Source organism: Serinus canaria, chromosome 1A, assembly GCF_022539315.1.
Source record: "Serinus canaria isolate serCan28SL12 chromosome 1A, serCan2020, whole genome shotgun sequence".
Classification (NCBI taxonomy): domain Eukaryota; kingdom Metazoa; phylum Chordata; class Aves; order Passeriformes; family Fringillidae; genus Serinus; species Serinus canaria.
Window position 1 is genome coordinate 69,958,674 of NC_066314.1, and position 21,789 is coordinate 69,980,462.

The 21,789-nt window shown below is 45.4% G+C and overlaps 1 protein-coding gene across 4 annotated transcripts in view; it reads left to right on the forward strand.

The window, feature by feature from the left end:
• The first annotated feature begins 12,285 nt into the window (after positions 1-12,285).
• AEBP2 (AE binding protein 2) overlaps positions 12,286-21,789 on the forward strand; it is a 46,807-nt gene continuing 37,303 nt past the window's right edge. For 3 of the 4 annotated variants that reach the window (XM_050986259.1, XM_050986264.1, XM_030238352.2), the window contains exon 1: positions 16,227-16,992. In XM_050986259.1, the coding sequence (XP_050842216.1) occupies positions 16,343-16,992 (650 nt within the window). In that variant the 5' untranslated portion in view covers positions 16,227-16,342. Of the gene's footprint in view, positions 12,704-16,226; positions 16,993-21,789 lie in introns of those variants that run through there. The other variant, XM_050986267.1, reaches the window with a different exon arrangement.

The following is a 21,789-nucleotide window of genomic DNA, read 5'->3' on the forward strand; positions in this document are numbered from 1 at the left end:
TTCAAAAGCAGGAGTCCTTAGGAATAATGCAGCACATTCTCTACAGATGTTCATGCTTTTCAGAACCAATTACATCTATTTTTGTCTTTTGTTCACCATTTGCATTGTTCCAAGGCTACTAGAGAATGTGAATCTTTAAAGTCCCTTAATAAAGTGACATTACTCAAAAAGTTACAGTTGGTGTCTTGGCAGTTTTTGTATGTTGTGGACTGGCTCAAAGGGAAAGACCTCACCAGGCAGCTGAAACCCAAACCTTGTTTATCTTATCACTGAGGTGGAAAAGTTCTTCACATTTCCTCAGAAATATGCATCATAAAATGAATCCAATAAGGTTCTATTTCAGGAGATAAATTTAAAAAAAAAAAAAAAACAACTTGCACCTTTCAATCTAAATCACATTAACTGGACAGTCTGTGACAGAATTCTTATCCACCCCATTGGATCCACTGGATGTAGCAGGAGTGCATACATGAAAAACATTAATGAATTACACTGTCAGGAACAGAGTTAGTTATTAAATTCTCTAGGACTTAGGCTTGTGAATTAAGTTGTACCCTGGGTGAGCAAAGCAGCAGAATAGAAGACCTTTAATCGGTGGTGCTGTTGGATAAGTCTTACCTCAGACTTTGCATTATATTTTAAGGATAAGGTGGAGGGGTTTTATTTTTCCTTTTCTAATAAACCGTAAGTAGTGCTCATTCAGATCTCAGAAATGGCTCATCATGTCTTTTCTACACAGTACTATTCTGTCCCTGTGATCCTGGATTGTGCTATAATTATTTTCTAAAGTTATTCTAGGGTAGATATTTGGTCTTCTATCAGTTTGAATCCTAAGTTAAAATGTTATTTTGTGGCCTTTAGAAAGCTGACATTTAAATGGCCAATAAACAAATTGCCTGTTCCTGGCACTGGTAATATATCTGAAACAACTTCATCTGACTTTTTTAAGGATGCACATGGAGATAACAAAGCAACATCTGGCCTTCATTTCTTCTAAAGAACATTTTAAATGCTTGCTGGTATATCCTAGGAGCTGTTTGGCTGGTCCATATGGGAACACTGAGAAGCTGCTACAAAATAAAACAGAATATACTGGGGGCTGCAAGCAAATGCCTGATCCAAAATGAAGGCTGGAAGCAGCTGCTTTCTGAACTTGACATGCACAACTTGTTACCCAGCTGTTCCAGATGTGTCAGCATTCAAACATTACTTGTGGAATGAAGATTTTGGTGCTTTTTTTGTGGTGTTTCTTCATTCTGTGGTGTGCCAAAGAAAATGTTTTTAAGGTCTGTCTAAATATTACCTGGCTGCTGTGGTGGAACTGCGAGCAGCTCTTGATTGCAGCTCTGGGTAAGCGACATCAGCACAGAGGTTGCTCATTGCCTGGTGTGGCAGTCTGGCTAGGGATGTGCTAAGAACACTTCTTGAGGCTGGATTAGGTTCTGTTTGGGATAAAAGTAAAGCTGGAAGCAAACAGTGCTCTTTCCAGTGGGCTGCTGTAGAGTATATCTGGACAAAACCAGATGTGGGATCATTAACTTCTTTATTACTGAAACCAAAATGAAAATAAGGAATTAATTTTTTTCTTTTTGTCAAATACTATCCAGATCCCTGTTCTGTGGAACGGGAATACTTCAAAGTATTTCAGACTAAAAATGGAAAAACTCTCTTGCTCTTTTGAAGGTGAAATGAGAACTGTTTTAAAAAAGAAAAAAAAAAAAAAGCAGACTTGGCATGTTTAACTTTATCTGTAGAACAAGGAAGATTTACTTACAGCCTCGAGTTTTGCTCAATGAAAACTTTGAGGAAAATGCCTCATCCTGATCTGTTGTTACCTGCTCTGTGTCACAGTGAAGTGACTGGACTCCCCTCTGCATCTTTAAATCCATTCCAGCCCAATTTGTAAAATATTCTGCATTCCTTATCTGGAGAAAAACTGCCTTATCCACACCCCAGCTCTCTGTCCCTGCAGGAGCAGCTGAACCCAGGCAATCAGTTTCTTGTTTGGAGTGGTGGAAATCTGCAGGTGCTTATCATCCTGAAAGATTGACTCAAAGCACATAATGAGAGACACCCAAGATTCCCAAGAAACTTGCATGTAAATCTCCTTTATTTTCCTCCTTGAAATCTCCGTTATTTTATTATTAAACTTTTTCCTAAGTAATGGTCACCTTACTATAAATAAAATAATTAGTAGATACATAAACAAATACCTAATAATTTATTTGAGAAAATTGTCATTAATTGACAGTACATTTCAAAGCAATTGAGGGAGGGAAAAGACTGCAAAAATTCAGCAACTCAACTCATAAATCACCGCTTTACAATGGGAATTTCTGGTGAGTCTTGACACTTGATTACACATGTAAGTTGAGTGCTTCATACTGTGCAACTTTCTTTTGGTAAATTCCCAAGTCAGCAAGAACATGGAGGCTGTTTCAGATGTTTTAGCTTTAAACACAAATGGGTTTTTTTTTTTTTTTTTTTTCTTTTTTGGTATGCTCATCCACCAGTCTAGGAAACAGCTGTTAATGGCTGTTGGGTTTATTCTTTTTATACACTGAAGTGCTCATATCTAGACAGAGGGGAAAAAAGACAGCTGAACTTTCTGATTAATGTTTCCTGATGTTATTTTGTGTTTGGTTTTTGGCTTCTTGGAGAACGTCTCAGAGAGTTTGCACATGCTGGTACTACAAGGAAGCCAGCTTGTAGGAGTCAGGTCTAGCTAGAGGTGTCATTTTGTGAGCAGGGAAATTGCCTGGAAACCAAAATCACCTTTGAATAACATTCCTGGCTGTTTTCTTAGCCTGTGCCAACAGACCCGTAATTTTTTGTAACTACTGCTTCTAGTATATTGTGCCTACAAATAATAAATATTGTTAATAAAGACAAAGTGCTTGGATAATGTGTGAAATCCTGGCCACTATTTACAAGGTAGCAGCTACAAATTAACCAACCAGCCTCAGCCGTTTAGGAGATTGCCTTAGTGAAGAGGAATTGGTTAATATTCATGGACTACAACCCTGGGAAAACCACACTTGCTTATATAAGCTGATTTGGGGGTATAACTACTCTGACCTCACAGGTTTTTATTTTAAAACTTTTATTTCATGATCTTAAAGCTATTCCATTCTGTGTGATCAGCTAAATATAACCTAGCTAAGCTCCACTTCATTTCCATCATCCAGAGTTTAGGACAAGGGAGAACAGAGGTCGTGACATTTTGATCATTTTTGCCTCATTAAAATCTTGTGGACCCCAAGGAGCACAGCTGGGTCATGTTTGTAAGAAGTGGGGCTCTAAAGCCTTGCTTTGAGCCGAGTCTGTTTCACAGGAGTGCTTCCCATCCATCCTCCCCTGGCTGGCTGTTCCCAGGCTGGAGCAGCGCAGTTATTTCACCTGCAGACGGAATCCCTGACTTTCACAACATTTTCAGGCAATTAAGCAGAGGCGGTGTGTGAATTCTAAGATCTCTACAGCTGGTGGCTCCGAACTCTTAAGGGGATGCCAATGTTCGGAGTGAATCCTCGTAAAGCTTTAGCGCTGCGGATTGTCCCTCGATTCCCAAACCCTTGGGTGCTGTTCCTGCATCTCCGAACGCAGCAAGGGGATTGCTGTGCGCTTCAGTGGATGGCTGCCTCCAACAACTGCAGGAGCTGCAGATTGCAATGTGCACACATTGCATGATTTAAAGTTAGACGCACTCACACTGCAACCATTATGATACAGGAGAGAATTTGTGTGAGAATCTGATCTCTTGTGGTTCCTACATCTCAGATGAAATTCTGCATGTTGCTTATTAATAGTGTAATTAGATCAGGGAGGAGGGGAGTAGCTTTCAAATGCTTCGTGTTTCAATATTTATCTGGCTTTTAAACAAGCATTTATTTTGTCATACTTTGTTAAGCGTGATATAAACTGAGTTGTTGAGGTTGTAGTTGTGATATAAACTGAGTTGTTGAGGTTGTTGTTGTTTTGTAGATTGTGGATCCGGGCTGCCCAGCAGGCTGGATGGGTGTTTTGTAAACACCAATCCTGCTGATCGCTGCTGGCCATCAGTGTCCCTGCAGGAGGAGCCTTTCCCTCCCTTTCTCCTGCAGCTGGCCGAGGGCACGGCTGCAAAAACACCCTCGTTACCTGTTGGCCCGGTTGCAGGAGCTCCCGAGCTTCCTTCCAGCGCCTGCCCTGGGCACAGAGGCTGTGCTAGAGGGGAAGCAGGAGATGAAGGGCACGGATGCCATCAGCCCAAGTTCAAGAGCTCACCCAGAAGGACCCCGGCAGAGCAAAGTTAGCCCGGCTGCAGCTGCTGCTGCTGCTTCTTTCCCTCCCTTTCCCCCTCTGCCCGGCCCTTTGTGCTCTCGGCGTGGTTGCCATTGTGTGGGAGTTTTGGGGGATGAAAGCGAGCGATCGCTGATGGGTGACATGATAGTGCTTTAAATGGGAATGCAGATCGGTGCGGTACCACGCGATGGAGCGAGGCGGACAAAGCCAGCGGCGGCAGCACAATAGGCTCAGGGTGATGGCCATGGCCAGAAGTGACTGACAAAAGGAACAAATACCAAGATGAGTTAAAAAAAAAATCTCCAGGAGTGTCTGGAGATTTCTCAACCCCCGTGCTCTGAGAAACTCCGTAAGTGCAAGCTGTGGCAGGCTGCAGCTGAGCTGCCAGCTCAGGAATATTTAGCATCCCTCTCCCTTCCTCCTGGGAATCTGGGTGCCGAGCACGCGCAGGAAATCGGGGATTACAAACTTGTCTGAACTTTTCACTGCCAGACATTAACATGCGGATGCAGCAGCCTGTATGTAAATGATGTTATCTGAGCTGTTTTATGCATGTGTTTCCAGGATAAGAAAGGAGATTATTTCATTGTGTGAACTAATTACCTGTGAAGAAAAAATTTAGAGCTTTTTTAATGTTAATGCCAGGCTGTATTTTTATTAACCTTGCTACTCAATGATGCAGTGTTGTGTGTTTATTGTGCATTTTCAAATGTTAAGGACTTGATCCTTTAACCTAAACGAAAGTTCTCCACAGGACTTTGCATAAACAGGTTTCTTTGCAAGGTTGCAGCCACATCTCAGAGCCTTCCTTTGCCCATAAAATGGGGGTGCTTCACCAAATGGAGAGACCAAGTGACTTTTAAATATCGTGATGCTGTTTAATGATGCACAGCCACAATTAAAGATGAAAAGGGGACAATGGAATTACACTGAAATTGCAAGACAAATTACTGCAAAACAGAGAAAATGTGTTCTTGGCCTAACCTGCACTTGCACATAAGCAGGGCAACAGAATTAGTGTCGATGCAGCAGATCTGGGCCCAGATGGGAACAGCCTGTTTGGTTTCAGGTGCACACATTGCATGATTTAAAGTTAAACGCACTCACACTGCAACCATTATGATACAGGAGAGAATTTGTGTGAGAATCTGATCTCTTGTGGTTCCTACATCTCAGATGAAATTCTGCATGTTGCTTATTAATAGTGTAATTAGATCAGGGAGGAGGGGAGTAGCTTTCAAATGCTTCGTGTTTCAATATTTATCTGGCTTTTAAACCAGCATTTATTTTGTCATACTTTGTTAAGCGTGATATAAACTGAGTTGTTGAGGTTTTGCTGTAGAACATCAGCTGATGAGAAAATGCTGCATGTCATGGAAATGAAATATGCATGCCCTGTGCCAGAAGGAGTTACCATAGTGCAGTGCAGGTGGTGGACTGAGATCACTTACTGCAATATAAGAGAGTCCCAAGATCTGACTGTATTAATATCCGAAAGACCCTCAAAATATGTACTGTTACAAGAAATCTGAAACACAAGTGGTTCATGGACATTGGTCCAGCACTTAATTTATGTTTTATTGAGGATGGTGAGGAGAATGTTTGGGGTTTTTTTTCTGTAAAGTCCCATTTTAAATTGGCTGCTTTGCTTCCTCTCTACATGAAACTTGGGCTTGAGAAACTGGGATGTCAACGTGTCTGAGGCACTTTTGTGTAAGATCAGGTCCTCAAGATAGCAGGGAGAACAGAAACCATGGCCTGAAGTGGTGCCAAAGGATTTTCCTTGGAAGAAACAAGGCAGAAGTAGGTCATGGCTCTCTGCAGAGCTGATACCTTAATGCTTTCAGTGCCTGAGTTACACTTTATAATACATCCCTCTTTGTTGTACCTCTTATGCACTAGCACAACCTAAATCAAATAGCTTCCTCAATTTAAGAGAGCCCAGTTTTATGTAGGCATGGACTGTAAGATTCACCACATTTAAAATCAGCTCTTTTCCACCTTGCTCTGAAAAGTCTCCTTATTTTCCAGGTTTTAAATAGCCAAATTCCCTTTCCACCAAGATGAAACAAATGCTTAGCATTGCCAAACCCAGACAGAAATCCAACTGCAAAGATGATGGTTCTGATAAATTATCCAGTTCAATGCAATGTAAAGCCAAGCTGCTGCTGACAGTATGCCCCTATAGCAACAGCTTGCCAAGAATATATAGAGTCCCTTTTCATACTGCACTTCAGAATTATATGAGGTTGTTTTGGGGCACTGATCTGCCTAGAAATTAGGGTAATATTTGTTAGGATAGTATTTGTTTCTTGAATTGGGTTGCATGTAGGCAAAAATCATGAAGCACATGATGTTCACCTTGACTGAAAAAAAAACCCAGTTTTAAAAGACTGACTAGACTCAAAAGCATTATGTCACTAAAAGTCAAGCCTGTCCCTGCTGAGAAAACCCATGTGTGGGTTGAACAGCAGCTTTCATGGAGGGGTTCAAGGACAAACCACTGCACCTCAGAGAGTCTCTTGGGAACGAGACTCTCTTAAGCATATCCTAACCAAGATGCATACATTTCTGCAGAACAACATGCTACAATGCTTTTCCCACCCCTATGCAGTCAGCTGTTTGGAAAATCTGGGAGCAGCTGAGCTGGGAATAGAGTTCTGGAGAGGGGAATCACTGTTTTGCCTATTACAGGATGTGCAGTGCATCCACGGTGCACTGAGCTAATTTAGGATCTACCTCTCCCAATTCTGCCACGTATTCCAGGCTTCCTGAGAGAGTGAACCTCTGAACTATTGAAATGCTGACTGATGGAGGGTGAAATTCTGAACACAGTGCAACTTGGGCTCTCCTGTGCAGTAGGGGCCAAGTCCCCACCTCCTGGCAGCCATTAATGATATCAAGATATCAGGATTTGCTGTGAGTTCCTCCAAACTCCTTAGTTGCCCAGCGCTCAGGCTGAGTTTGATAGTCTGGCCCCACTGAGGTCAATGCAAATTTTGCAATCAATACCAGAGATGCCAAAGTTTCCGACAAAGCCTGTAAAATTCCCCTGAGAGCACATATCTCTGAGCATTTTGTTTGCAATAAAGGTGGCTGTTGCAGGATTGGGTGTAAAGCCCTCAATCTCAGTTTTCATTCCATCAGTGATAACCAGTGGGGCCAAAACACAAGTTTCCAAATATTCTCATTTCCCACTGCTTCAAATAAAGAACACCAGAACCCAATCAATCTATGCACAGCCAAAAAGACCTTACTTTCTCTTTCCTTGTCTGAATTATGAGGATCTCACCTATGCAGCAACCATTTTTAGTTTTTTCTGTAAAATAAAACTCCACTGGGAATAGAACAGTCTGGCAGGTGTCCCAAAACTGGTGCTGGTGGTGATTACAGTGAGCACAGACAGCAGGCTGCCTAACTCAGTGTGAAAGGCAATGCATTGACTTGGAGTGGCCAGAGCTGAGCAGGTAACACTCCACCCCTGCCAAGGGTATGACCCCAAGGAGCAGATCCTGCCACAGAAATCTTCAGCCGCTTGCCGCAGAGCTGCCAGGCGAGCAGCAGAGCACACAGACACGCTGCCCCTTGCACTGAGGATGCAGGAGTGGCAGGCATGACATCGATGGAGCTGGACTGAGGAATGAGCTGGTGTTTGGGGTTTTTTACAGGCTCCTGTTGCCTTCAGCATGGCATTTTTGTGGAGAAAGGGAGTGGACGAAGACTGGGTGCTGTCCTTGTTAAACCAGAGAGAAAAACAGAAAGCATGGGGAATATGGAACGAGAAGGAGGGGGGCAGGAGAGAACCATTTTTGCCAGATTGCAACTTTATTGAAGCTTCAGAGGCCAGGAGTGGGGAAGTTTGCAGAGTAAAACCACGGAGGTTTGACAAGCAGGCATTCCCCTGGCTCTGTTGTCAGCCTGCAGACAGGCAGCACAGTTCCTTTGGCACAGCATTGCTGCAGTGAGCTGATGAAGATCTTTTCAGTCCCTGGGCTTCCCGGTGCTGTCATGACAACAGCTACTTTCTCGGTCCTGCTGAAACCCCTTTTCACATTCAGTGAATGCCACGCACAGAAAAGTAGGTTGTTCTCATCAGTCTCCCTCTCTCTCTCTCAGATTTGATTGATTGAGAATAGGGAGGGGTGCTGTACTTCTACAAGCTTGGCTTATTTTCTATGAACATGATGGATCCTTCATCTTACAGGAAAGGTTTGAGGAGTTATGAATAGCAAACAGGGTTTTAATAGCTCAGAAGACAAATACACTATCTGTAATAAACATTTGTCATTAGTGGCAAACGACAATGAAGTCATCCTGCTGGTTTTGTAATTGTTAAATTAGTTTTGATTAATTTGAGTATGACTTCTCTGTTCAGTGAATGCCCTAATAATGGCAATTCACATCTTTGGATGCAATTCGGAACTTTTCTGAAATTCACGTGTTTGCTTGTGTTCAGGCCTACCAAATAATAAATTCTATTTACATAAATTAATTCTGTACATATCCAGCTGTTTGATAAACTTCCCATTACATGCATTTTCCTTGTAGCATAAGCAGAGCAGTGGGGAGAGAAGATGAATTGTCCAGCTGTTAAGGTTTTGGGAAACCTGGACTTAGACACCTTCTCCAAGACAGTATCTTACCCAAGGCTGGCCAGAGTGTGTGATAAATGCCCCTCTAGCATAACCTCTTTCCCTTAAGTCTCTAGCCTGCCAAGATCTGGCAATCATGGAAAACATGTAATCTCACTTGCTTGTCATTTCTAATCTCAGGGGATGTAGCAGGACCCTAAATTTGGCCAGTTTGGGATTTCTGAATGGAGCCATCCAGGCTGCATCCAGACCTGCCTGCAGGGACTCAGGGCTTAGTCCCAGTCACACAGCCCAACTCAGCTGTCCTGGCTCCACCAGGACTCCCTCCCCATCTTTACAAAGCATGCTGCAAGGCAGGAGTGGTGTCAATTATGATTTCATCCCCACGTCAGGCTGGGGCAAAGCCAGGGTATATGGTGATATTTGGGAACCCAGAAAAATACTGGCTTTGCAGATTTAGCAAAGCCTGTGTCTCTGTGTAACTTGGGATTAATATCTCAAGAAATGGAAGGCACCTCAGGACATCACAGAGTCCAATCCCCCACTCCAAGCAGCAACAGCTGGAACAGGCTGCTCAGGACCATGTCCAGATGTGGTTTGAATAACTTCACAAACAGCAATGCCACAACCTCTCTGGGCAGTCTTTCCCACTGCTTGAAAGTGAAAAAGTTTCTTCTTACATTTAAATAGGATTAATGTTCTGCATCTCAGTTTGTGACCATTGACTCTTGCCCTTACCAGACACCACTAAGTCTGGCTCCATTTCTTTACTTCCCCTCTCAGATATTTATACCTTGATAAGATCCCCCTGAGCCTTCACTTTTTGGGGCTGAACAGTCCCAGCTCTCTCAGCTGCTCCTCATCTGACATGCTCCACTCCCTTAATTATCTTCAGGGCCCCTTGCTGGGCCCACCACAGCATGTTCTGGGAAGCTGAGAACTTTGTTTGGAAGGACATGGGTTCACAAGGGTTTGATCTTGGAAGGATAGGAGATTCTGTCAAGAAAAAAAAAAAAAAGCACATAAATTTTATAACTAGATTTCTTCAAGGGGATTTTTGTTTAAATTTTATGGAACATAATTTAAAGAAACCTAAAACTCTTCTATGGAAAACCCATATTCTGCTTACAACTACGAATTGAAGAAGGGGAGTTTTAAAGTAATCTTAGAACAAGGAAAAGCTGTTGTAAACTTGTACTCCTTCCAAGCTGTGATTTGTATTTAATTAGCATTCAATTAATTATGCATTTCTGTTTGGTTGTAATGGTTACACACCGGTTTTGCAACATGCAAGATCTTGATTGCTTTTTATGGTTTTTGAAAAGAATTTCCATGTGTACAAAAAAGACTCTGCTCCTGACTTCACATCCATATTTTTAGGGAAAAATGGGATTTACTGCCTAATGTGCTTGAATTGCCCCCTCAGTTGGGATGGCCTCCCCTGGTTTTACTGTGAGGTTCTGCAGCAAGTGACCTGCAGAAAATAAATAAACATCCTGGTGACAACCTTCTACATGTGCTCAGGCACACACCTTCATTTAAGGCTGGAATCCAGCTCTGTTTTGCATAAGAATGTTGAGAAAACCAATTCCCCAAATTAACAGCATGTAAAGACTCTGTAATCTGGAAGCAAATATTTTAATTATCTCTGGCTAAAATGAATCTAAATTAGAGCATTTAAGGATGTTGATTCTTCTGAGACTTAAGAATTTTGGCTGCCTTTACTGAAAAAGAGCAAACTGTGCCAAAAAGAAAATGTACACAAGGAGATTTAGCAAACTTTGGGAGGAAAAGAAAGTATTTCTGATAATTTATGTAGATTTTTTAGTCATAAATAAAAATATTGACAATACTGATGACAGAGAAAAGATGCTCTGTTTGCTTGTACAGTCCCACATATATTACTGTTTCACTTGTTCATATGATACATTGCATCAGTTATTTAAATTTTCCACTTGAAAAACTTCCACAATAGTTTCAAAGAAAAGCACAATGCACCTTTAGCATGTACTTATGCAAGTCCCTGGAAGTCACAAAAACTGAGGCATGGAGTGACAGGATTAATATTCAGCTATACCAGTGCAAATGTTCTGAGAGCAGCTTTTGTTTCTGAAGCAAATTCCGAGTTCATTCTCGGTGGTATCTATAATAACTAACAGGATATCACAGCTGAATAGTACCTACGTGAAATTCTGTGCTTATATTTCAGGTTTTGCAGCAACCTGTAGAGCACATCATGAACCATATCACAAGGTCTCCTAATGCCTTGAACTCACAGCTTTTTAACCTTTCATTTACAAGAAATTTTCAGGCTTATTGTTTTGCATTTCCTGTTTTCCTTCAGTATAACTTGACAACAAATTGAGCATCAGTGTGCATTTTAGAGGTTTTATCTACTTGTAAGGTATCTGAATCCTTTCAAATACACCAGGATATCTATGGAACATGGCCTTCCTCTCACTGTTGGTGTTTACAGATGGCTTAAAGCAGAGATGCCCTCATCTCCACTGGGCTGCCTGGAGTTCACCACAAATGCAAATAGAATGAATGTTAGGATGAGCTTTTGGATGAGCTCCAGAATGACAGAATGGGGTTTTCCATCCCTGAAGTAACCCCTGGTTCTTCATGTCACCTTAGCAAGTTTTTAACTTTTTTGATCCTCTTTTCCCCATCTCCAGAGAGTTACATTTGACTGAGCTGTCTGGAGTTTTCTGAAACTTCATGACCTAACAGGAACAGAATGCCATTTTAATTTTTTTCCCTCCTAGTTACCACTAAAAGCAGTTCCCTGGTCTAGATCATGGCAGGATTTTCAGGGACAGCTGTGCTGGCACCAGAGAAGAGGCAGCAGATCAATGTGACACAAAGCAGGGGCAGAGCAGAGCAGGAAGAAGGTCCCAAGCAGTATCAAGAATTCATTTTGCTGCAAAATGTTTTTCAAAGTCAGTGACAATCCCAGAGAGGGCTCAACACTCCTGGGGAGGGAAGAGGAACCTTTCCCAACATGCATTCCCTGCAGCCTTCTTCTGGTTGGCCCAGCCTAAGCGTGGCTTGTAGTTTCTCAGTCATGGTTTCTAAGTAGACAGCACAGACAAAGATTAAAGGCAGCTTTAAAAAGAAAAGAGCATGGAAGCTGAGTTTAAAGGGAGAATTAACTGGGTGCTGCAGGAGAGGGTGGGGTCAGAATTGCAATGCATCACAAGGCAATTTCAGCCCGGTCTGAAGGGAAGGGTGAGAACCCAGCGCTGCTCACTTGAAGCAATGACAGATGGCAGCCTCTTCCTCCAGCCCTCGAATTGGGATGGGGAAGGGTGGGGCAGAAAGAAGGGAAGGTGCAGTTTCCAGAGGCTGCTGAGTAGGCAGGATGCTGAGCAAGGTGAGTCATGAGGTGCAGGCAGCAGGAATTTCCTGCACTGCTTAAGACGTGCATGGGGAGGCAGGGGTTGGAGAAGGGAGCTCAGGGAGCAGATGCTGGGCTTTACAAAATCTCTCCTGCTGTCCCAGCAAGGGGAAGATTGGATGTCACCTTTCCTGTACCTCAGGCCTATTTAATTTTTCTTCTCTCTTCATGGGCCTTTCTTGCTGTATTGAAGTGTTTTGCTTGTATACTGTATAAAATTGTAGTATCATGCTGATCAAAGTTAGGGGAAAAACCTGAAGAAACTTGCCTTACATACATCTTCTGGTGATCTCACCCAAGTGTCCTTCAAGAAAACCCCACAAAACAGCAAAATTGCTGTGAATCAAGAAAAGAAGAAATACTTCTCTGGAGTGTGCTTGTTACTGATCCTGCTGTCAGTGTGAATGCCCTGCACCCTGGTGTTCCTAAGGTAAGAGAATAAAATCTTCATTTCTTCTCCCTGCTCTGCTGTGTCTTCAAGTTGTTTGTTCTTGAACTAATGGTCCTGCTTGGAATCTTTTGCCTGTGAGCAGGCTTCTCCTGCTTTATCTACCAGCTTTTTAAAATGTATTTTATTATTTTGTGCTTTGTTGATTCCTCAACACTAATGTCTGAGCTTGAAATCATCGTTGTAAGGTGATCATACCAAGCCCATCAGAAACCCTTTGTGTGAAGGACGGAGTAACATCCACCCAAGTGAACGATGTGTTTTTTCTCCAAAGGATTTCCTAACAAGAAAGGATTTCCTAACTCCTCCTTTGAGCTTTTATCACAGCATTCACATGTAAATGATTTAGATGCTTTTGCAAGTTGTGGAATCACCTGTTCTCTGACAGATCTCTTTCAAGAGGTTTGAAAAGTCAAAAAACCTTGGGAAAAAAGGAAATCCAGCTTCGGTAAGCTGTGTGGGTTTGTACAGAGAAAGCTCAGCGAGCAATAATCACTGCTGCTTGCACTTGATTAGGACTTTATTACAGCATTCAAGGGCCGAGCCTGGACGCGGAATTTCGTGTGTTTGAAAACCTGAGAGCAGGACACCGAGAGATTACCAGGGAGCTTTTTTTTGATGCCTGCCTCTGCTGCAGCAGTGACCCCGTTGGTACTGAGCGCTTGCTTAAATGCCAAGCGATTTCCATCAGGCAATAGAAAAGTCCCGAGGTTTCCTTCCCTGACCCTCTCTGAATACACAGATTACCTAACGAGCTGGCGTCTCTACCGCCCTGCTTAGGAGAGCGGAAAGTGGGAGGTCGAATCACCCTGCTCGCTTTCAGTGCCAAACACAAGGAGCCTTTGCGTGCGCACAGCACCTCGAGAAACCCAGAGAGACCTGGGGGAAAAAAGACATTTGAGCACACAGCGGAGCCGATCAGGACAACTGACATCGGGGTACACAGAGTTCTTTGTGATGACTTTTCTCCCCTTTATCTCATATTCATCGTTTGTGAAAGGTGTTTTTTACCGAAGCTTTTCATGTATTTTTGGTTTCTCATGACTCGATACCTCCCTGATTCTGTCCTTTGCTGCAGCACAGAACTGCAGGAGGGCATCAGTGGGTTGTGGAGACCAGGAATAATAGGAATTATTTCAGCTACCGCCGTTTCTGAATCAAAGGCTGGGGTGTTTTTGAAACGTCACACTTGGTGCTTGATTAGACCAGTGACTGCAACACGCACCCGGAGCCCCACGCCTTCCTCCGCGGGGAGCAAAGCACAGCACGCACTGTTACCAGCAGGAAAGGCAGAACACGGTACAGAAAATCAGGGTTTGGTGACTGTTTCGGAGGAGTTAGGAGACCTGCAATGCACATCTTGCACAGATGAGAAGCAACATTGCAGCTGTACTTGTCTTTTTCCCCCCCTCTGGATTTTTTTCTTTTTAAGCATTCTTAGTATTTCTACTTTCTAGCTGAGGCTGGCATCTAGAAATCTGAGGAATTATCATCACTTTTTCATTGCTGTTGGTTTCCAAAATTTGCTTATGCTCCTCTGCGGGCTAAATATGTTATTGGTTTGTTTTCAAAGACTAATCCAATGTTGAGTCCCCAACCCCCTGTTGCTGTTTCAGCGCTCTGGCTCTCTATTTTGGCTGCTACACCGCAGCTTGTTCTTGTTGCTGCTCACAGCTACATCTGTTGATGGGCTGGGAGCCATCACCAGCTATGCAAATGCAGGTCCTCGGAGCACCTTCTCCAGATTTTAATCCTACGCAGTTAGCTTCTCCTGGAATCCAGGATCTCTGTGGACATGCCAGATATGCCTGCTGTAACTTGAGCTGGTGATGTTCTTCCTCATGTGCAGAAGGCACAAGGCTTTTCTGGACTGAGCTGTGGTTCTGTGTTTGTTTTTAAACTTCGCTACTACGGCTTCATGATTTTTGCATTAAATGTGGCAAGCCCTGTAAGCATTGGCTAAAGACTGACAGATGAAGGATATTTAAAATGGACAAAGAATAGCATTTTACCTTTGGTTTATTTACCTTTGATTCAATAGCTTTCAACTACCCTTCTCATCTCTCCAATAATTTGTCAAACTACCTGATTATATCTCTGTATTCAGATTCTACCTTTCTGTTCTACTGCAAGTCTCCATCCTATGTACTTTATAGTAAACTTTATCCCATTTTTCATGCTCATTAAATGACCTTAATTTTCAAACTCTGCTCTGAAAGCTTCTATGTGATTGACAGTCATCCTGCTGAGATTTCACCTTTCCCCTTTTATACATCCATAGGTTTAGATTGGGTATTAGGGAGAAATCCTTCCCTGTGAGGGTGGTGATGCCCTGGCACAGGGTGCCCAGAGCAGCTGTGGCTGCCCCTGGATCCCTGGAAGTGTCCAAGACCAGGCTGGATGGGGCTCTGAGCTACCTGGTCTGGTGGAAGGTGTCCCTGCCCAAGGCAGGGGTTTGGAATGAGATTATCTTTAAGGTTCCTTCCAATCCAAACCATCCTGTGATATTTCACCGTCCTCTTAGGTCACAGATCTTTTCCCCCAGGAGCCGGGAATCCTCTCCTCTGCCAAGAGAGGTTTCAGGCCAGTTTGCTCTGGTTCATTTTCTCTCCTCCCTGCACAGCGTGGTGTTTTTCACTCCTTTTCCAGCGGCGCTGGAACCCTTTTCCCGTCTCCTTCCTGCCTCGGCCGAGCCGTGCTGCGGCACTCCTGCCCGGCTGGCTCCTCAGCTCTCCCCGAGGAGCCTCGCTTCCCCCGTTCCGTGTCCCCTTCTCCCTGTCCCCTTTCCCACCGCCGTGCCCGTGGGGCAAGGACCCGCCGTGACCGTGAGGGGATGTTCCCATGGCCCTGAGGGGGCCCGCAATGCCCGTGAGGGGATGCCCCCATGGCCCTGAGGGGGCCCGCAATGCCCGTGAGGGGATGCCCCCATGGCCCTGAGGGGACCTGCCGTGCCCGGTGCCACCGGAGCCCTGCCTGCCCCGCCCTCCGCCGCGGCCACCCTACTCCGGCTCTGCTCCTTCACCAGCGCCAGCCGGGAATGTCCCTGCCCCGCTGTGGGACACTGGTGCAGCCGGGATTTGTCTTGGAGCGAGGCGGGGGAACCGGGAGCTCTTCGTTCCGGGCTCCCGGCGCGTCCCGCGGCATTCCCCGCTATCCATGGAGCCGCGGGCTGGAATCACGCCATTCCAGCGAGGCGCCGGGATGCCCGGGGCATTCGAACCGGGATTCCCGGGAGATTCCAGCCGGGATCCCTGAGGGATTCACGATGGGATGCCCGGCAGACTCCAGCCGGGATCCGGTCGCTCGCCCGCCACCGCCCCTTCGCGCCGGGGGCGGTGGCTGCCGCCGCCGCCGCTCCGCCCTCCCCGCGTTGTTTGTCCCCCGGCGCGCTCCGTAGCGCGTGCGGCGGCGGCGGCACGAGCCGGGCCCGGCCCCGCCCCGCCCCTCCCCGGCGGTGCGGGTGCGCGAGGAGAGCGAAGGAAGGAGGGGGGGGCGCGCGCGGGCGGCGGCGGCGGCAGCGCGCACCGGCCGCGCGGGCGCGCACGGGGCCGCGCGCGCACGCCCCCGCCGTGCGCACGCCCGCGGCAGGCCCCGCGCGCGCGGCAGCGACTCGCAGGCGCCATGGCGGCCGCTCGCTGCAGCGACATGGCGGAGCCCCAGCGGCCCCTTCCCGGGCAGGCGGCGCCCGCCGAGGAGGAGGAGGAGGCGGAGGTGGCGGCGGAGGTGGCGGCCGCCGGTGGGGCTGGATCCTCCTCGTTGTCGCCGCCGCCGCCGCCGCCTTCGTCCTCGGCCGCGGCGGAGCCGGAGCCGCTGCTGCTGCTGAACGGCGAGGCGGAGAGCATGTCGGAGCCGAGCCCGGAGAGCGCCAGCCAGGCCGGGGACGGGGAGGACGAGGATGAGGAGGAGGAAGAGGAGGAGGAGGGCGGCGAGGAGGAGGAGAGCAGCCTGGTGGGCAGCAGCAGCAGCAGCACGAGCAGCGGCTGCTGCAGCGACGAGACCCGCTCGCCGAGCCCCGGCGGCGGCAGCGAGGCCGACGCCAAGGAGGAGCCCAAGGGCCCCCGGGGCAGCCAGGAGGACGGGCCGGGCCGCGGCGGCGGCGGGGGCGGCAGCAGCTCCAGCAGCGTGTCCAGCGGCGGCGACGAGGGATACGGCACCGGCCCCGGCACGGGCGGCGGCAGCAGCTGCGGCAGCGCCACGTCGGGGGGCCGGCGGGGCAGCCTGGAGATGTCCTCGGACGGGGAGCCCCTGAGCCGCATGGACTCGGAGGACAGGTCAGTGTCCGGTGCGTCCCGGGGGCCCTGCCCGGCCGCGTCCCCGCCTCGGCAGCCCCTGCTGCCCGGGCGCCGCCCCGCTCCCGGCCGCGGGGCTGTCACGGCAGCCACAGGTTTCTCCGGCCAACTTGTGCCGGGCCCCCGCCCCTGCTCCTCGGGCCCCCGGCTGCCCGGCCCTGGCCGCGGAGGAGGGGGCGCTCCCCGGCCGTCGCCGCCGATCCGTGAGAGCCCCGAGCGGCCCCGCCGGGCGCTGCCGCCTCCTCCTCCGGGGCCTCTTTCCTCGGAAGCTGCGGATTTTTCTCAGATGGTGCTTTCGGGGTTCTTCAGGGCTGTGTCTTGCGGCGAAGCGCAGGTGGGGTGTACTGAAGCTTCGGGATGGGAAATGCATCTCTGGATGCGGTTTTACCTGCGCCCGCAACAGGGTCTCTGCTCTAGACGGAGAAAACCGAGTGAAAGCCTCTTAAAACATGAGGGGGGGAAAAAAAACCCCGAGTTAGCTGAAATAAAAAGGAGACCAGCCTTTCCTGCATTACGTGTGCATAAGTAATAATCGTGCACGGTGTGAAGTGAAGCTCAGAGTCGTCTTTGAATGAGTTCTGTAATTGTGAATTTCAGAATCTGTTAGGATGAGTTCTTGAGCTTTTGTATGTTAAAGGTACACATTTCATTTTACCAAGATTCTAGCTCGGTTCTGGTGAAAAGGCACAGCTGAATTCTCACACATGGTTGATTTCGACCATTCAGATCTGTTTCAGCCTACTGAGTCGAGCATTTCAAAGAACATGGCTTATGTAGTAGCTCTCCTGGATGTTGTATGCAACAGTTTACTTCAAAAACTGAAAATAGGATGGAAAAAGGACGTAAAAACAGTGTGAAAGTGCTGTGTGCCCCTTGCTAATTAGTCCTTTCAAATAGTTTAAGAAACCCGTACGATTTTTCTATATGTTCAGCAGAAAAAGTATCTGACTTCCCTGCTAGAGTTACAGTTAAGTAACAATTAGAATTTTGTTTGTATTTTCTTAAGATAGTTTCACTGTTAAGTGTGGAGAATTATGTGGTTTGGTCCAGAAATGTACTTTGAATATATGTTAGATCAAAATCTTCGTAACTGTACAAGTACCCATATTTCAGAATGAAAATGGGGCATGACTAGACCTAACCTCGAAGATTAAAACCAGCCCAGCAAACCCCTCGTGAGTCAGTTCCCCAAAACCATGTAATTGGCCTAAAAGTCTTAAGAAGACAGAAAAAATTTGGGTCTTTCCATCAGACTTTTGAGACTCCTAGAAATCTCGTTTTCTTTCTTCTAAACTTATGCGAGTGGAAAGGGGGTGTGGATGTTTGGGTTTGTTTGTAGGTTTTGTTTGTTTTCCGTTTTTTTCAAAGGCTGAGATTTTACATGCAATTGACTAAGTATGGGAGTAGACTTCTGGAAAAGCACCAGGTACATACAGGATCTTTAAGATAACAGTTTCTTGTTTCTCAAAGAGTGAAAGTCTGAATCTAATCCTGATCTTATCCAAGTGTCTGTCGGGGCTGAGGGAATAACAGAAATAACTTGCAGGGGTTTTCTGGAAGTAGCGTCATTGTGCCTTGCCCTGTGCCCTCCAGAGCTGGTTGCTACTTTCTTTCTCTGTCATTGTTCTCGTGGTCCTCTTGCTGTAAGTGGTTAAATCCACGTGTGTGTCTCCTTGCTCCTTCCCTTTACCCCCAGGAGTGGGACTCTTTGTGTTTAGTGGTTTAAATGAGGACTGTGCCTTGTTTTTAATCTTTGCAAAGTTTTCTTTTGACCTGCCAGGATGAAAACTTGGGGTGTTGAGAGTGCATTTTGTGCTGTAATTCCAAGGCCTGTTTGTTAAGTTGGTGGGAGAAGAGCAATGCTACCAAGAGTGCCATTTGTTATCCCTGGAGTTGGAAAATTTCGTTTGGTATGCACTCTTTGCTGCAGCATGTTAGAATGCTTTATTATTTTTGTCACATATAGTCCAGCAAGTTGCTGCCTTGACATTGTGATCCAAATGATTGCTGCTGCTTGGAAGGCAGCCACAACATAATCCTGTGCCTTTCAGATGATCACACAGGCAAGCAGTGTTGCAAAAGGTAGGGATGTGCTGAAGAGTTAGAGTGTGTAAATTGGAATAGTGAAATACCAAGGAAGAGCTGGAAACAGTTTTGATTTAATATATTGAAATCCTGAAAGAATAAATAATTCGTTGATTTGATCACCTCTGAATTAAAATGTTAAGTTCTGTGACTATTAGAGAACAGTATTTTGTCTATGAAGTGTTGTTTTATATGGGGTAGTTTATTGTACAGTACTTCATGACCTTTGCTGACTCCCTGTGTCTCCCAAGTCCTGAGGAACTCGGTGTCTGACTTCACACTCAGTGTGGTGTGAAGTAAGATTCCCTGGGGAGGGAGTGGAGAGAAAAGGGAAGAGATGGAACTAACAGGCTTGACTTTTCAGACCCTGGGTTTAGCCCAGGAAGCTGGTAGGAGAGTGTACTGGGTAAAGGCTCTCCTGCTGTCAGCAGGTTTGGTAACATTCAGATCATGCCCCTGGGCTTGGGATTTTTTTTCTTGCTTCCTCTTTAGAAAATTTGAATGAATTAAAGGGTGTGGTAAGAGGGCCTGAATTCTGTGAGTGATCAAATTCCCATTTCCTTGTGCATGTTCTTTATCGTTCTCCACGTTGTGTTATCTCTGATTTTTGCTTTAGTGATGTCAAATACAAATGAAGCAGATGAAGAGGAAAATCTTGCATATGGTCAAAATAGAGCTACTGCTCAACAGCTTTTGTTTTTAACATTTTATTGTGTTTTATGAGTATCTGCTGACAGAAAGAAATAACTTGTAGGAAATTGGTCAGTGTTTAAACAACACGAGAAAAAAATATAGAGGTGACTACTGATGCCCTGAAATTTAAGGTGAATTTTAACCCTCCATTTCCATGCACACAGATAGACTTTGTACTTTGCTACAACATTCCCTCCCAGAAAACCCTGAAAGGAAAAAGCAAAGCCCAGACTGACACCTGGGATAAATAACCAAGGTGGCATTTTCAGCTCAGCAGGAGAGTTCAGTGCAGTAACTCTGGGACTTGCAGGTATCTCCGTGATCTGTTGTAGTTTCATTTTTTCCCTGGGAATTGTGCTAAGTTCCCACTGCTGTGCAGGAGTTTGTCTGTGACTTTTGTGAGCAAGCTCAGATCAGCTGGCTGAGTAATAATAGTCCGCATTCAAGCCTAGTGATCCTCTGGATTTACAGTTGGAACAAAGACTATTATCAGCACGTGAATGCTGCTCATTTTCTTGTGCTTTCCCCAACTTGAGACCTGTGCTGAAAGGATGGATGTGTTCCTCCAGAGTCCTCTGGCACTGCTGGTCTTGCTGCAATGCTGAGAAACATTTGACAGGACTCAAAAAACAAAAATAATGCTTCAGTTAACTAGAAACACTGAGGCTGGACCTAAGCAAATGCATGGGTATAAACCAGCTGAGCTGAGTGTGGTGGAGATGCATCTGCAGCTCCCTGCTGTTGTTACTGCTGAATTATGATATTTTCTTACAAGCAGTTTACTGAAATAATTTAAATATTGTTTACTGGAACACTTATTATGGAAATATATTTAAATCTGAAATAGTTTCATCATCAGATTTTGTTTGATTTTGAAAGCAGTGGTAGGTCTTGCAGTTTGAAGTTGTTGAGCAGAAATTCAAATACTAAATCTGTATGAAGAGCTTTTTTGTTCACCCTTGTGAATTTGTCTTGTCCTAGAAGTTACCCCTGGTTTACTATTCTTACATTATCTTTACCCATCTTAGCAGTTTATCCTTTGCTCCCTCCTCCTCCTGGCTGGGCAGGGAGCGTGCAAAAGGTGCATTAAGCTGCAGGATCAGCTGCTCTGCTGCTGAGCTGGGAGTGCTGATCGGTGTGCTCCTCGGCCAAGTGTAACAGGTTGTCTTTGCTCCTCTGTAGGTAATCTTTCCCCCAGGCTTAGCACTAAATAATGTCCATCTCAAAGGCAATTTACATGAAACTTTAAGGCTTTATTTTCTTCTTCTTCTTTTTTTTTTTTTTCCTTTTTCCGTTTTTTTTTTTTTGGGAGGGGGATAACCTTTTCATGTTTTTTGTTATTCACCATCGAGTCATTTATTGAGAAGCCCTGACTCAAGGAGTACTCAATAATACTCAATGACAGTTTGTGTTCTTAACCACATAAGACTTGCAAAATACTTCCAGGAATGTTATTATTCTGTTCCTATTTAATAGATGAGCAGTTTGGAAAACACATTTCAGATAAGTTTTTCGGTAGTAAAGTTTTCTGTGCTTCAGATTGTGATGTTTTTTCATTTTACTGAGTGAAATGACAGTGTGGAACTAATGGATTGAAAGAAAAGAGGTTTAGACATGAAAATTCCAGGCTCTAGTCTGAGGTTTTTTAAATCTCATGTTAAATGAAGGCTTTGTCAACCTTTAAGATGTGTTCTGATTTAAAAATACTGGTTTTGATTCTAGTCTTTATTTTGTCTATCTTTTAAAATCTTAAAAGTGAAGAACTTTCAAGATTGATTTGGCAGTGGCATGCCAGTTGTATGAGTGACATTTCTGAAGGCAGAACAGTAAATTTGAAATACAATCCTGAGGACATGTGGTACTAATAGGTGTGTTTCATGGATCCATGTGACCAGATTAAAAAGTGCTTCAGGCCTCTCTTTGCTGCATAGTCTCACTTGTTCCTATGCAGGAAGTGAAGAATCATTCATTAGCACTTATGGCAAGGTGGTTAAGTCGTTA